The 14,593-nt window shown below is 41.1% G+C and overlaps 1 protein-coding gene across 5 annotated transcripts in view; it reads right to left on the minus strand.

The window, feature by feature from the left end:
* Window positions 1–8,922: 8,922 nt before the first annotated feature.
* The window catches only part of PTPN5 (protein tyrosine phosphatase, non-receptor type 5), an 84,147-nt gene continuing 78,476 nt past the window's right edge, over window positions 8,923–14,593 (minus strand). For all 5 annotated transcript variants that reach the window (XM_026850495.1, XM_026850499.1, XM_026850497.1 and 2 more), the window contains one exon: window positions 8,923–10,794. In XM_026850495.1, the coding sequence (XP_026706296.1) occupies window positions 10,701–10,794 (94 nt within the window). In that variant the 3' untranslated portion in view covers window positions 8,923–10,700. The remainder of the gene's footprint in view (window positions 10,795–14,593) is intronic.

The following is a 14,593-nucleotide window of genomic DNA, read 5'->3' on the forward strand; positions in this document are numbered from 1 at the left end:
TGAATGAGTGAAGTGGGACAGGGGCCTGTTACCTACTTTCTCTGTTTGGGTTTATTTTAAATGCATGGTTTCTTTTCCTGTCTGCTTTATGGAGGAGACTAGATTAACCTTGTTTTACTTTACTCACTGTACTTATTACAACTTTACATCCATCACCATTCTGTGAATGAAATCTGTTCACCAGCAGTGCTCTGCACACTGACAGGAATGATTTCTGCTATATAATGAAAATTCATATGATCTTTCTGTCACTTTAGATAGTCACAGATCGGTCATATGGGAGAGATTATACATGACGGAAAGGCTTATTTACTTATACATTAAAGGTCACAACCTTCCAGCCCCAGCCAAATCATTCGATCATGAGTTTTGCATAAACAAGAACTGCTGTATTTAAATCAATAAGGACAAATTTCCAGCAGTTAAAACGAACAGCGCCTTTCCCACCGATTTTGACTGAACCATGACAAATCTGTAAAAACAGTGAGGATGGGTATAGGTAACTGCAGTTTGCACCTGTTTTTGTTTACCACTCTTTCAGTTGTAGAAGATGATGGACTGTTATTTCCTTGCATGAGGTGGGTAAATACAACTAAGCACCTGAATATGCAGTCAGTTGTTGGCAGGTATTAGGTAAAGAGCTGTCTTTCACCAAAATTTGTTGTTACTCACCCTCAGGTGTTGTCAGTAGACAAGGTTTTTCCACAAATTCAGGAATGCTTTCTCCAGCAAGGATCTCAAAGGAGCACATCACCATGCTAAAAGACTCCAATAAGGCACTTCCTAGAAACAACTTCTTTTGTTGGGGAAAAAATATGTTAATAAAGCAGAACAAAGAGGTACTGTTTGAAGTATTTATTTACTGGGAGTGGGAAAGAACAGATGTAACAAGAAGCTCTGAAACATAAAGTTACATAGACAATTGCTCTAGTTAGTTAAAACTCTTGGGAGGGAGAGGTTTGTGCAGCAGGGAAGTGCCAGACGTCCATAGGAGAGTCCTTGCTTCTTTTGTCTTTCTGGGCAAGTAATTTGTGCTCTCTGTACCCAACTTGTCATCTACACAATGGGAAAACTGGTCTGCCTTGCTGCACAGGGGTTAGATATCATTCAAGAAAGGTATCAAAACTGGATGTATCAAAGGCCCAGTAGGACTTACTCTGTTCTGCAAAAGCCGTAGTAAGCTCCTGAGTGCTGCTTATGCTGTATGTCTTGACAAATGCCCATAGTGTAAGACAAATCCTCCTCCTTTAAACTGTTCATTTCAGGAGGCTCCAAAGAGCTGCATTTTTCTATTAGAATTAAACCATTTAGTTTGCTTTTATAAGAACTAGTTCTTCAATTCAGGTAAAACTGGTTTGTGGTTGTTTGGTTTTTTTTTTCAGCCAGACTAACTACTAAGGAGCTGGCCCTGAATACTAATTTCTAACAGCTTCATGCAAACACCTCACTGGAACTGAGATATTTTTCTGTCATTAAAAGGTCTCTGTTCTACACCAGGAATATCAGTGGAAACCCTACTAGCAGCTTGGATTATTCCAGTTTATTAATTTAGACTATTTCATTTCACTTTTCACTAACCAAGGACCACCCCAGCTCTCCTAAGTGTATCACATACAGTGGGATATGGGAATGCTACAAGGGCCTGTGCACACTGCGCATCACCGAGGGAAGCAATGTGACCATATTATGGGATAATATTTGGTCACCATGTAGCCTGTTTCCAGTGGGGCCTCTGCTGCCTATAGCTATGCCAAGACTGGTCCTAGTATGGGAGGCAGTTTGGAGAAAAGGGACTATTCGATTCTAGTCCTTGAGGAATGGGTGCTGGCATCTAGAAATTCTAGCTCCCTAGTTTTAAAAGGTTTTTCGTGGCAAGACAGATACAGTGAGGAATGGTAGTCTCTGACACAGTTGTGTGTTGATGAAGGATTTTGGGGCAGAAGGAAATCAACCTGAAACACAAACCTTTCCAAGATTTGGGGGCGCAAATGATAAAAGCTATAATTATGCACTGCAACCTAGAATATACAGTCACAGGGACATATGACCTTGAGACTTTGCTTTATTGCCAGCAGAAATTATAGCTATGCCAAAAGTGCTCTGTTTTGGGCATCCTCCCAAGGAGATCCTTTTCCTTATCAGAAAATATATACCCTGGTCTCCTTGCTGAGCTGGCCTTTGTCTCCAGTATGTGAGACAAATGTTCTTCAGCTCCTTATACACAGAAGACAAGTGAGGAGTCTCTAACCTAGACTATGTATCTCCACATACCCTCTAAACTTTTACGGAGGTATCATACATCTCTAGACCCTGTTATGTCTTACCTCTTCTGCTCAGAAATTTTCTCCCAGAGGCACAATTTTTAAATGCTTTCCTACAAATCAAGAAGCCATGAGAAAAAGATTACTCTTGCTTTTGCCTGGTCTGCTCAAAGGTGTTCCCCCCCACCAACACTTAACCACCCTCTCTCACTGCTCTGTTCTTCCTCTCTGACTCTTGCACTGTTGTTGCTGATAGCAATGATAGGGGCTGCTTAGGAAGAGACCAGATGTTACTCTGTAATCCCAAATGCCCTAGAAAAGAGCCTATTTTGCCCTCAGTCATTATGGTGCAAATCCACACCAGTAGCACCAAGTGCTAAAATGAAAAGGCATATAGCACGCTGCTTTACTCACCGGCTCCACTGCACAACTCTCTGCATACCTTTGGATTTATTTGCATTTTTAAATCCTGCAGAGATCACAGTGATGCAGTTTAACAGCCATCTCACCATTTTAACAGTTCCTCTTTTCACCTTAAAAATGGAATTCCCTTTACTTATATTTCTTTTGCCTGATCAAAATTTTTATCTTTGGTCACAGATTTTCTAAACATGAAAATGTTACAGGCAGAGATCTAGCAGCCTGTGCCAGCTAACAGATTTTTTCTAAACTGCCAGGCTATTATCTTTTGTTATCCTTCAGTCAGGAGTGCAAGCACTCTCTTAGAAAAATTGCCCTTAATGATGAGCTTTTGGAAACCATGACAGATTACAAGATTTTCTGTTTCTTGATGAGACTGAAGCCAACTTCCAGAGCCCAAAAGGTTGCACTTGAAGGATGTGACATTGTCTGTTACTGTCCATCACCACGACTCAACTTGCCCATACCTTGACTGTGGGCAAAAAAAACCCCAAAATGATAACACAGACAACTCTCTGTGCTTAGGAACACAGATAAACCATGAATCAACCCATGGGCACTCTGCAGAGTGATTAATTCACTCATCACATAGAGTGGGGCTATCACACTGTATTACTATGGCTGCTATTAACAGATTGAGCTCACATTTACAAGGCACATCAGATCAGGACAAAACCTGTCAGTACCACTGAAGTACACACAACAAAGACTTGGTGCAAGTAAATGGTAATTTTAGTTTCTGTACAGAAGACAAGAGTTAGACAAGTTCAACTAATTCTGTTGTAGACAAATGAGTCTTCCCTACTCCCTATCTTCCCCAGCTCTTTTACTCCTGATTTTAAGTGTTTCAAGGAGTTATATATCAGAGTGGTACTTCACAAAGTTCTTTTCTTGAAAAGGAAAGATAAGGAAAGGAAAAGCAGATATGAGACTGAAGCTACTGATCCCACACAGCCGATTTCCACCCTGCCTGCCCACAGCCACAGAATACAAAGGACTAGGATGTTACTGAGAATATATGTTTATTTTACCTTTTTTTTTCCCAGCTGCTAAGGTCCTGATCATTCCTAATAAGAGACAGGAGCTTTCAAGACCACCACTGAACCTTCTGTGTCACATGAAGTCCCGCAGACTGTTGCCTTCCTAGGGAGATGCCTGCATCCCTTTACACTGGAAAAATACGGCTTTGAGTAGTTGAAAATTTAAATAATACTGGCCTCTTGTGGGCTGTGGTGTTACATCCTTTACACTGGCTTCAGCAATTTCTCATTTTTGGAATAACAGGATGATAAAACTTCAAGTATGAGGCTAAAAGGAGTAAATCTGTAGGCAAAAAATACCTTTTATTTAAAAACAACCATTATCTCCCCAATCCCAGGTTTTCTTATGATTGTGACACCATTTCAAAACTTTGATCAAAGCCAGACTATTAAAACAATTTATCAGACTTGGTTTTTATGTTAAAAACAAAATAATGCAGGTTTCAAACAGTTACAACATTCCTGAAATCCTGCTTCGGTGTTTAGGTCAGGCTCCAGTGCTCCTTTCAGACCTCAGTGAAACAGCCAAGCTTTGGCTTTGGTTATTTTTAATTTTTGGTTATACAGGCAGCACTTCCCACCATTTATTTCCAAGTCCAGCCAGTTCATTACTCAAACAGGGACTAGGCTCATTAGAAAAACAGTTATTTCTAACTTTAGATTACAGAGATCACTCTTTAACCAGTTTTCTACACCTTAGTCAGTCTGAGATTGTCACCCTTCTTCATATGGAGAAGAACTTTATTCCCCACGTGTAAGGTACTTTTCAAGAAGAGAATGAATTACAGATCTCAGCCTGTGTATTTAGCTCTCTTATTTTACTAGTGTTAACAGCATCAGAGCTGAAATAGTGCAGGTACAAGAGGCCGTTTTATGTGTATACAGATCTATCCATTCTGAAGGACACAATCTTGCTTGCAACAATGGCTGAACTAGTGGCAATAAACTGCTTAACTGACCACATTTGATTTCCATTTGGAACAGACTGCTGTTATCTAGTCTGTTGAATTCAAATGGAAAGGAAGTCTAGTGCAGGAGGCACCTGGGTTATGCTTTGCAAAACAAAGGAACTTAGAAAACCAAGAACATCAAAATCTAGCCAGCTTCCAGAGACTGACATGAATAATTCTAGGTGTAAACTCTGGAAAAAAGCAATGGCAAAACCTTGCAGGAATATGACACCTTTCCTGATGATTTTAAGATGATTTCTGCTAGTCTAGGAAAGAAAGAGGAAGGTAAAATTTTAACAAAAATCAAGAAAAACATGTGCAGAAGTTGAAACATTGTCAACTTTTCCAGTGAGCAAAACCCACCATATACAGACAGCCAAAATAAACACATGCTGAAGTTCGCAGGCTAAAGGATTCCAGCAAGTCAGAGGCTCTGTGCTCCCTTCTCTTGAAGTTAGTGTTCTTATTAACACAGATGAATTTATCAAATCAGAAATGCGTGGAAATGGGATCAGTCATGCTGTAAAGTAGATAAAAGTATTATTTATTGCTTGACTAATAAATCTATCAAGGAACTAACCTCCACTTACCTCTTGAATATTCTAATTCAGGTACAAGAGCCCAAGACATATACAGAGAAACCTAGTATCTGGGCTGGAAGTCACATTTTCCACAACAAAACCAACACACTGCCAACCCAATCCAAGCCCTCCCACCTATCCAAACTGACTCAAAAACCAGGCAGTCCCTTTCTGAGTTCATTCCACAGTGGTTGTGAATCCTCCCTCGTGCTTCTGTTCTTTCACCAGCTACTGTGGCCCAAGTGGGCACCTGCATATGCACAGACACTGCTGTGGGGGAAAACCAATGCATGTGAGTGAGAAGAACTTTGAGTGTAGATTGGTAAGTCTGGCCACTCTGCCAGACACAGGCCTCAACAAGGAGGTGAGTGACTGAATGATCTCTTCATTACCCTGACCTTTGTGACGCTTGAGTGTCTGCTCGCCATATTCCTCTCAACAGCCACAAAAGACCACAAAGACAGTGAATGTAGTGAACCGATTACATCTGGTTTTCTTTTGAGACAAAAGGAGTCAAAGCTAATTTACAAGGGGAGGTTTGTGTTGTTCTATTTATTTTTTATTGTTAGTTTGACTTAATTCCTGACAGTTTTCCTTGTGTCCACTTCAGAGGCAAACAAGCTAAGCATGCAAAGGAGAAAGAGCAAAAGGATCTATGCAGGATTTTTTTCCCTGGAGACAAGTGTTGCCTTTGCCTTCTCAGAGGAAAGAAGACACCTTGCAGCTGCTACTGGGACTAGAGGAGTTAAGGTCAGACATAGTAATAAGACTTTGACTCAGGCAAACACTACTGTTTCCCAAAGGAGAAATGCCTTTAGTAAGATGCACAGTACCGCAGACTACTCTGTCCCCAAAATTCTGAGATGTATTGACATCAAAAGGTAGTCAGAAGGGTCTGATCCTTCTGAAGAGCATTTAGCAAGACAGGCTCTCTCCAAGGGAAGAGATGATCCCTGGAAAACAGTGGCTGTCAACATACTGGATTAAAACTAGTGCAATACAGTGACTCATTTAACTCTATTTTAAGCCTAAGAAGCAACAGGCAGATAAGAGATAAAGAAGCAACAGAACACAGAAGTTGACTAGCACGGTCCAGGGAAGAGACAGGGCCAGGAATTGCAATACCCGAGTCCTTGGCAGACTTTATCTTCTTAAATGCTCTGAGCCATATTGCCAGCTCCAGTGCCAACATGGCTTTTGAGTAAATAATTTAGCCTTTCTCTGCATTCAGCTTTGCTATCAACTGAATAAACCTGACACTGCTGCCCTGCTGGGGATTACATGGTGCAGAAGCTTGGGCAGGTCTTCTGCACTGAAGTTAATCGTACCCCCTTCTGTGACTTTCACACCATGCCATGAGAATATGGCATCTGTTTTTATCCGGGTGCTGGAGCCTGATCTGTATCAAGTACTCAGAGGAGAGTGGACTCTTCTCTTTCCTTGTGTCTAACAGAAGGAATTAATCTCTTTTTAAGTATGTGAAATTTGTTCTGAGACATTAGAAATCAACGCTTGTGTTGAGAGCATGCAGTTCTTTGACTGCCTGTCCCTTACACACAAAGCTGCAAAGGGGGCTTTCATTCACATATTTCTTCTGTGGTTTTGAAAGGAGCAGTATTTTTTCTTGCAGAACTTCTGAGCTGCCCTACATTGTAAGTTGACAGTCACTCTCACAGACATCGGCAAATAAACATCTGCAGGCTCTGAAGAAGAAACAAGGATATCCCCAATGTATCTCAGAAAAAAAATGTTTTGTTTTTCTCTCCCTAGCAAATGTATAAAGTATGTTTCACGTCAAAAAGAGAGACACACAGTTATGATTAGCAAATTGTAAATTTACCACTTCCCTTCGTTTAAAATGGTTTCCAGGGAAAGAACACACCAAAAATAATAGCACAGGTCCACTTCTAAAACCTGACAACTCACCAATCAACAGACATACACCTTCTAAGACCACCTGTGTGCGCGCCGCATGGTTTCTTCACTACAGAGACAGCAGGGAAGTGACAGGAACCAAGATCTCCTTTAGTGATCTCTTCAGTCTCAAGCCCTTCTGCAACTGCAAATTCACAGGTTAAGATTTTCCGAAGTGAACTAATTGTAGAGGAAAAACCTTGAACTGTTAACTACTTTTGGAAGTCTTGCAAGGAAATGTGACTACTGTACATGACTGCTAGGTAGTTGATGTTTCAGAATAATTTGATCAAGTCATCTTTATCTCAGTCCTTCAGAGTCAGACGTGCTTTACCTGGGGATGGCTCTCGCTCTGAAGTGCAATCTTAAGTTTTTGTTTTACAAAACTGTGTATCTGCTGATCTCAGAGTACCTACAAAAGGATAGAGTGTGTCATTAATCTGTTACCATCGCAGAAACATAAACAGGGGAAACACTGCTTAAGTGTGATAGTCAATAATCAAATGACCAGCGAACAAGCGAGGCAATGAGCTAGGCTGTGCCCTGTTCACTAAGTGTGAAAAAACTTGTGAAACAAAAAACATCAGAGTTGGTTCTAAATAAAATAATCTCAAGGTTGTTATATGCTAACCCACCTGGAGAGAGGGCTTCCGTCCTCTGGGAAACAACTGTGTTGTAGGTATCAATGCTGTAGTCTCCAGTACAGAGGCCTGGGTGGTGAGCTGGAGAGAGCAGGTAAGTGTGCCAGGAATTTTCTTTAATAGAGAAAGAGTGTCCAGTAAAAAGAGAAGTCTAGTAAGTGACATAGCTGAGCTTAGTTCCTCTTGTCAGCTCAGTTTCAAACCTACTGATTACAGAAGCAGCAGCCCCACTCATCTCAAGTGCTTCTGCATGGCCAGAGCTCCTTTCTGCTAATCCTAAGTATTTCTTAAGATTACCTCTGCCATCAGAAGAGATCAGAACAGGTGATATAAGGTCCTTCAGACCTCAAATTCTATTTTTTAAAAGAAAGAAAAAGTTAATTACAGTAAGGCCAAAGAGTAAATAGGAGGATTAGCTCCAAATCTCTTAGATAAAATAATGCTTCAAGAGGCATTTGAATATTTTGATCCTGACCAAGTGGTATGCTCTTGCCTGGTGTGAGATGGCAGCTGTGCAGCCCTCATAACCAGACTCTGCAACGAGGCTGACGTTTGCTTTGTACTTGTGAACTGATGCAAAGCAGCCTGATTTTTATCAATGATCACTCTCTCAGGATATTTCACAGATGTAGAATGGAAGTGGACAGGCACGCTAGATTTCCTTCATTCACTTCTACTGAAGTCAGTGAAGCACTAACACTAGTACCTGCTGAAGGTGTGCACAACGACCTTAAAGTCAGTATTTTAGAGCCCTTTTATACCTTGTTTGCCGTAAAGCAAATCCCCTCTAGAAAGTCTCCTTGTACAGGAAGCAACTTGTACATTGAACTTCACTCCTATATGCACACTCCTATCAATCAACAAATATTTTTTAGCAGATGCACAGGAAGCTGATCACAGAACAAGTAGTTTTATTCACTGAGTCAGTTTTGACACTGAAGGGCACTGAACAGCTGAAAACATTTAAAGGGAGTTCCACTTACAATGTTATTCAGATCAGTGGTGCTTTTGTTATTTCTAAAGAGTGTTTAGATGGAATAGTGTTACCCCTATGAAAGAATCAGTAGCAGTGGGGAGAATACAGCTAGCAAGTTGACATAAAACTAACAGTCATGTTATGCTCAAAAGCTTAAGTTTATTGCTCTATTTAATGACTACCACCAGTATTTTTAAAAAGAATGCCAGTTCTTCCTGCTAGTTTCTCACTGAAGGAAATATTTTAAATACAGCAATAAAATCAAGTGGTTTAAAGATAACACATTTTGCCACACATTCATGCAAACCCTGCTGACAGGATTTTTTACAGGTTCAGGGATACAGAATAAGCACAAAGGATGTGTACTGAAATACTGGGAAACTTTCCCCACAGTGATGAAGTTGTAGGCATAACATTTCAGGCCCTACCCTGCACCTACTGATGTCAATGGCAAAACCTCAGTGGGAGCAGGATCAGCCCTTACTGTTCTGAGAGCTGCTTTACCTTCTCCTGATTAGGAAGTGCAGTAAATTCTCAGAATCTCCTGCACTAATAAAAGCAGTGGGTTTTGGTTATTGTTACAAATAAAGAGAAGCAAAAATATTTTTAGTAGATCATTACAGCTTCTATTCACAAAATGCTCATCTTTCAAGTTAAGGGTCCTGTGTACCTCCATTTTTCTCTACTCAATAAAGCACTTAAACATGTGCTTACCTCTAAGCATCAAACACAAACTACAGTCTTCACAGCCTGATTAAAGTCTAAGAACAGCAGCACTGGCAGCAGTCTGTATTACTGAAAAAGAAACACTGCTGCCTGGACTAGTGATAAGAATAGGCTAATGATTGTCTAAATTTGATTTGAGGGCAAATTTATCAAAAGCAGCGAACACATTCAGACTGGTTTTGGGTTTTTAAAGCTGCCTATAGGCTTTGTGTTAATTTTAACAGGCACTGGGCACCCAGTCCCCCTCAAAGCTTTGAAACAAGTTTAAATTCATAGAAGACAAGTGATTTCATGATTACATTTTTAATAAAGATGAACTCAACTCACAAAATTCCTCACCTGATTTTAAACCTCAAATTTCAAGGGAAATTGCATTTGGATTGTGGTCTGACTATGTAAAAAGAGAAAAATCAAATCTGGTTGCAGAGTAGGATGCCAAAATATTGACAAAGAAAAGGTAAAGCATGAAGAATTTGTGTTCAAATTAGCTTCTACTATTCACCTCAGACTGACCCAGCTGTCATGATACTGGGATACACTGCTGGTTAGAACTGGAGGTATGAATTTGACTCACATCATTGAAATAATTTTTCCCCTTAGTTCTGGTAACACTGGTGGTGACTGCTTTAGAAAAAATAAACAAGCAAACATGATGTGTGAAACATCATTTCAATGTGAATCTACTTGAATCTTTCAATGCAGAGGCTCAGAAGGTTTACGATATACACAGTATTCGGTAGTTTTATATGTAAAAACAATCAGAAAGAGGCAAAAAGTTACTTTCAAGCTCAGTCAACATACGGCACATTTCAGCATGACAATTCAAAAATTTTCACACTGTATTTGGATATATTAGCAATGATCTTTTAAAAATAGCAAAGTGAAGACAGTGGATTTTTTTCTGATTTTTTCTTGCTTTTGTAACAAATGAAGCTACTATTCTTATTTACAGTATAAATAAGCCTTTTTTGGTGAAGATTATGTCCTGTCACGTATGTTTAAGACAAGGTGTACCTCAGCTCTTAAATGTCAATGCAAACAAGAGCATAAAAGCAATATCAAAGTAAAATAATATATCTTTCTTTCCAGCTAAGACAGCCAGGTTACCATGTATGTCTTATCAGATCTGAAATATATCTGAATGCAATCAGAAGTTCTCTTGGTTTTAGCCTTTAGGAATGTCATGAACACTTATTCTTCTGCTGCTCTAGAAAGCTGTTTTCCGTACAAGCTCATGACATGATGGACAAATTGATACTGTTCACAAGTCTGGATCATTCCTCCCCTGAAAAGGAAAGAAAAAGAGGGGAGGGAAACAACAGCCTTATTACATGCAAACATATGAGGAAATGGCACAGCTAACATAAAAGTTTGTGTTACACACAAAAGGTCTATTCAAAAGCTTCCTGAAATAAGTGAAAAGTGTTCAATGATTGCAACCAGCTCACAGTCTGACCTCGAGCTCCATTCTGAAAGTCTCCACTAACTAAGGAACAGAGGCAGTCAGGAAAGGAATGGGCCTTACCTTCATTTTTCTTGGCAGAAACATTCAGTAAGGCAACACCATCATTTACACTGATATTACTGGAGTACCTCTACTCCAAGCAGCATTTTAATCACCACGAAAAGCAATCCCCACCCCAAAGCTCTAGACGGAGAGATGGGAGCAGGGGCAATAAAAAGGGGAAGCAGCTTATCCAAGATGTCACAGCTCTCCTAGGGACTGCATCCGGGGCTACAGAGTGCCCAGCCAGCCCAGCCCAGCCACCTGATGCAGCACACAACTTTCTCATCCTGGAATGAGGGTTCCTTCCTCTGTGCCATCCCACGTTGTGCTTTTGGCAAGTTCACCAGGGAACTAGGGGATGGCCAGCAGTATTTTGGAACAGACAGTGGAACTCTAAGACAACCCAGATTTGTAACTGCCATGCACACTTTGATCACTTAAAGACTCCCAGCACAGAAATCTGTTTTGGTTCAGCTTTTATTTCAGGTTTTGCTATTCTCTAAAACTGCAAATCTGAAAGGAAACGCAAGCAGGAGCAGAAACAGTTTGCTTTTCCGTGTATCATTCGCTTGAGTATTTCTGCAAGTACCATATTAATCAACATGAGTACTACAACTGGAGACAGAAATGAACAAAAAGAACAAGAATGAATTTGTCCATTTTAAGCAGATTTTACTAACATTTAGAAGTCTGCTAAGAGTACCTCATCAACAGCAATACATTCTCTTGATAATCCATTATGAAAATAATTAAACCCCATGGCTCAGATTCACAGGTGTATGCAGAACTGTGCCAGCACTGGTGATGGTGCACAGATCCCAGGAACACTGTGCCAAAAGGAAATGACAAGGGGGGTTGAGGAACATGGGAACCCACAGGTGGCCAGAGCCAACCACACTGTGTCAGTCTGTGGTGCATTCCCTCAGAAACCTTCACCAGAGGAAACTAATGAGAAGTTGCTTCCTCTTAGACAGAGCAGCCTGCTAGCACCCTCCCTCTTCGGGGACTGCCCTCTTCTATGGGGTCCAGCTTAACAACTGTGGGTCGCACAGTAACCATACCAGTAAGGGGTATATGAGTGGGCAAGACTGCATTTGATTTCTATTTGGAACAGACCAGTGTTATCTCTTCTGTATTTATGTTAAATTAAAATGAAAGGGGAGTCTAGTGCAGGAGGCACCAGGGCAAGACAACCTCCCCCTTCAGTCTCTTGTAGTTATTTTGTTAAGTGACGGCTTGAAACAACACTTAACAACGAGCAGGGAAGGGCAGGGACCCATGCTCCAACCTCTCATGAATAAGCAAAGGTGGGAAACACACTGTGTTTCTAAAGAACCTACTTCCCAGCTGAGCATCTCCTACCCATCTGGTATACTTAATGCAGGCTCACTGTTGACTGACCTGTTTATGAGTCCTTCTGTGCTGCACATAGCACTGAAATGTATTTATGTCAATCCATGACACACAAGGAGCGTTAGTCATATCTGGCAATTACTCTCTGTGCAATTCCATTAACAGTGAGGTTGCTCCCTGAAGTTGTAGCAACAGAAGCACTAAGGTGGCCATCAAGTTTCAGACCACAGGAAATTATTTTCCTTTTTATCTGGCTCCCTGCTATGTGGTGGCTTCCTCCTCTTCCCACACACATGCACACCATGACATGTGCTTGCTGTCCAGGCTTTGGCACAGAATAGAGACATTATGTTTTCACCCCTATTTGCCACAGAAAGCTTTAAAATCTCAGCTGCATTGTGGGAAAGGACAGCAAATGTCTCTCAGCACTGTGGGAAGGATGCAGGAATGATCACTTCCTCTTCTTAGTCATACGAGGTTATTTTAGGAACAACTTTTGGCCACTGGTGCAAAGCCCAGTGCATAGGATTTTTCCAAGGGAAAATTTTTCTTCCCAATGAAGGGGAAGAAACATTTGTTCCCTTCACCCGCACAGCAACCTCAAATTGTTCTCAGGGTTAATGTCAATCTCTCTATGGCTGTGAAGCAGTGTGGTGCATTATTTACATGTCTGCTCCGGCCTGCATCCAACCCTCTTCTCCCTAAGTACCTAGTGACTCCCACCTGCCCCATTTTATCTAACCAGTAACCACCAGACAGACAGGGTCTTCCTTCCTATAGCTGCTTGGACACTGTCTCATCCTCTCATGCTGCTTTTGAAGTCACTGAGAGCTTTTGTGGCAGTGCAGTGACAATGACAGTGGATGGCAGCATGACTTCCAAGAGACTACAAGACCCATTTTTCAGTCCTTGAAAAAACGATGCTCTTCTGTAGCAAGGATGTTGCTTTGCCTGCTTTCCATCTTGAATATTTTCTCCCATGACATTTAAATGGCTTTTTTCCTATCCCATCCCACTCCTAAGAGGTACATGGCAGCTACAGAAGTCCCTGCAGTCTTTCTTTCCCTCCACGGCATCCTTGAAGTGTGATCTCCCTTCTTCAGCCTCTGCAAATGACTGCCAGTTCCCCTCTGCCTGCAAAGCTAGCATTTTTAATTGGCCTTCTGTACCACACACATTTGTAAGCAGGTGTCTTCAACCTTCTATTGGCTATCTTCCTGTGTAACATTAGTCACAGAGACAAGATATTTCAGATCCAGCCAGATATTTCACTGGGCCATGGATAATCAGCACTCACTATTCATATTCTAGTTCTCTTTTTCTCAACAAGCCTTTCCTTGTCTGGCCTGAAATCCACTGAAATAGCAAAACCTCCAAGCCCCTGCAGGTCCCTGTCTATCAGAGCCTCAGCAGGGCAGCAAGTATTTTATTTTCTGCCTCCCACTGAGCATAATTTCTCCTCTGAAATAAAGTTCAGCGTGGGGTTGAGGTTCTTTTTTTTTTTCCTCAGAAAAATCTTTGGTATGTTTTTCGTGACATCTCTTCCCCCGACTACATTTATCATTATCATTAGAGAGAGCACTGAGACATGTTTTGATGGCACTTGAAACCAGTGGGAGAGGAAAAATAACATCTCTGGTGCAAAATTCAAGTCTGTTTACTTCATAATCAAACTCAAGGTGATGTGTTAAGAAATGCTTAACTGGAAACCATCGAATTTCTGGAGATTTTCACAGTTCCTTTTGTATGTCTGCAAACACTTCAGAGTGTGCATACTCTCCCTCTCCCCTCAACGTCCCAAGCAGCCATGCTCTCCCAAGAGTGCTCCCAGCTCCAAGTATGCAAGGCCAGTTTTCCTTACTACTCCTGGAAGCAAAGTGCTGATCTGTGGCTCTGAACTTAAGTACAGCAGACCTTTAAGCCTCTGCTTCTGTATGAACATGGGGCCAACTCCTCCGCTGGTGAAAGATCATCCCTGTGCAGCTATGCAGATTTTGATGCCAGATGTGAATCTAGTTCTAGGGCTGTTCATTAAGGTTTACTGCTCATAAAATAGGCAGAGATTACAAGTCAGAATGACTTGGAACATGACAACTTCCTTCAAGGAACGTTCTTCTCTTGGCCTGTGCCTTTGTTCCTCCTTTCTTCCCATTTGTTTCTCCTTCAATAAAGGGAAATATTATGATTTTTATTTTTATTTTTCTGGAAAGGAAACAGGGTTTCT

This window comes from Athene cunicularia (genome assembly GCF_003259725.1).
Source record: "Athene cunicularia isolate RWA chromosome 5 unlocalized genomic scaffold, athCun1 chr5_part2, whole genome shotgun sequence".
Taxonomy (NCBI): Eukaryota; Metazoa; Chordata; class Aves; order Strigiformes; family Strigidae; genus Athene; species Athene cunicularia.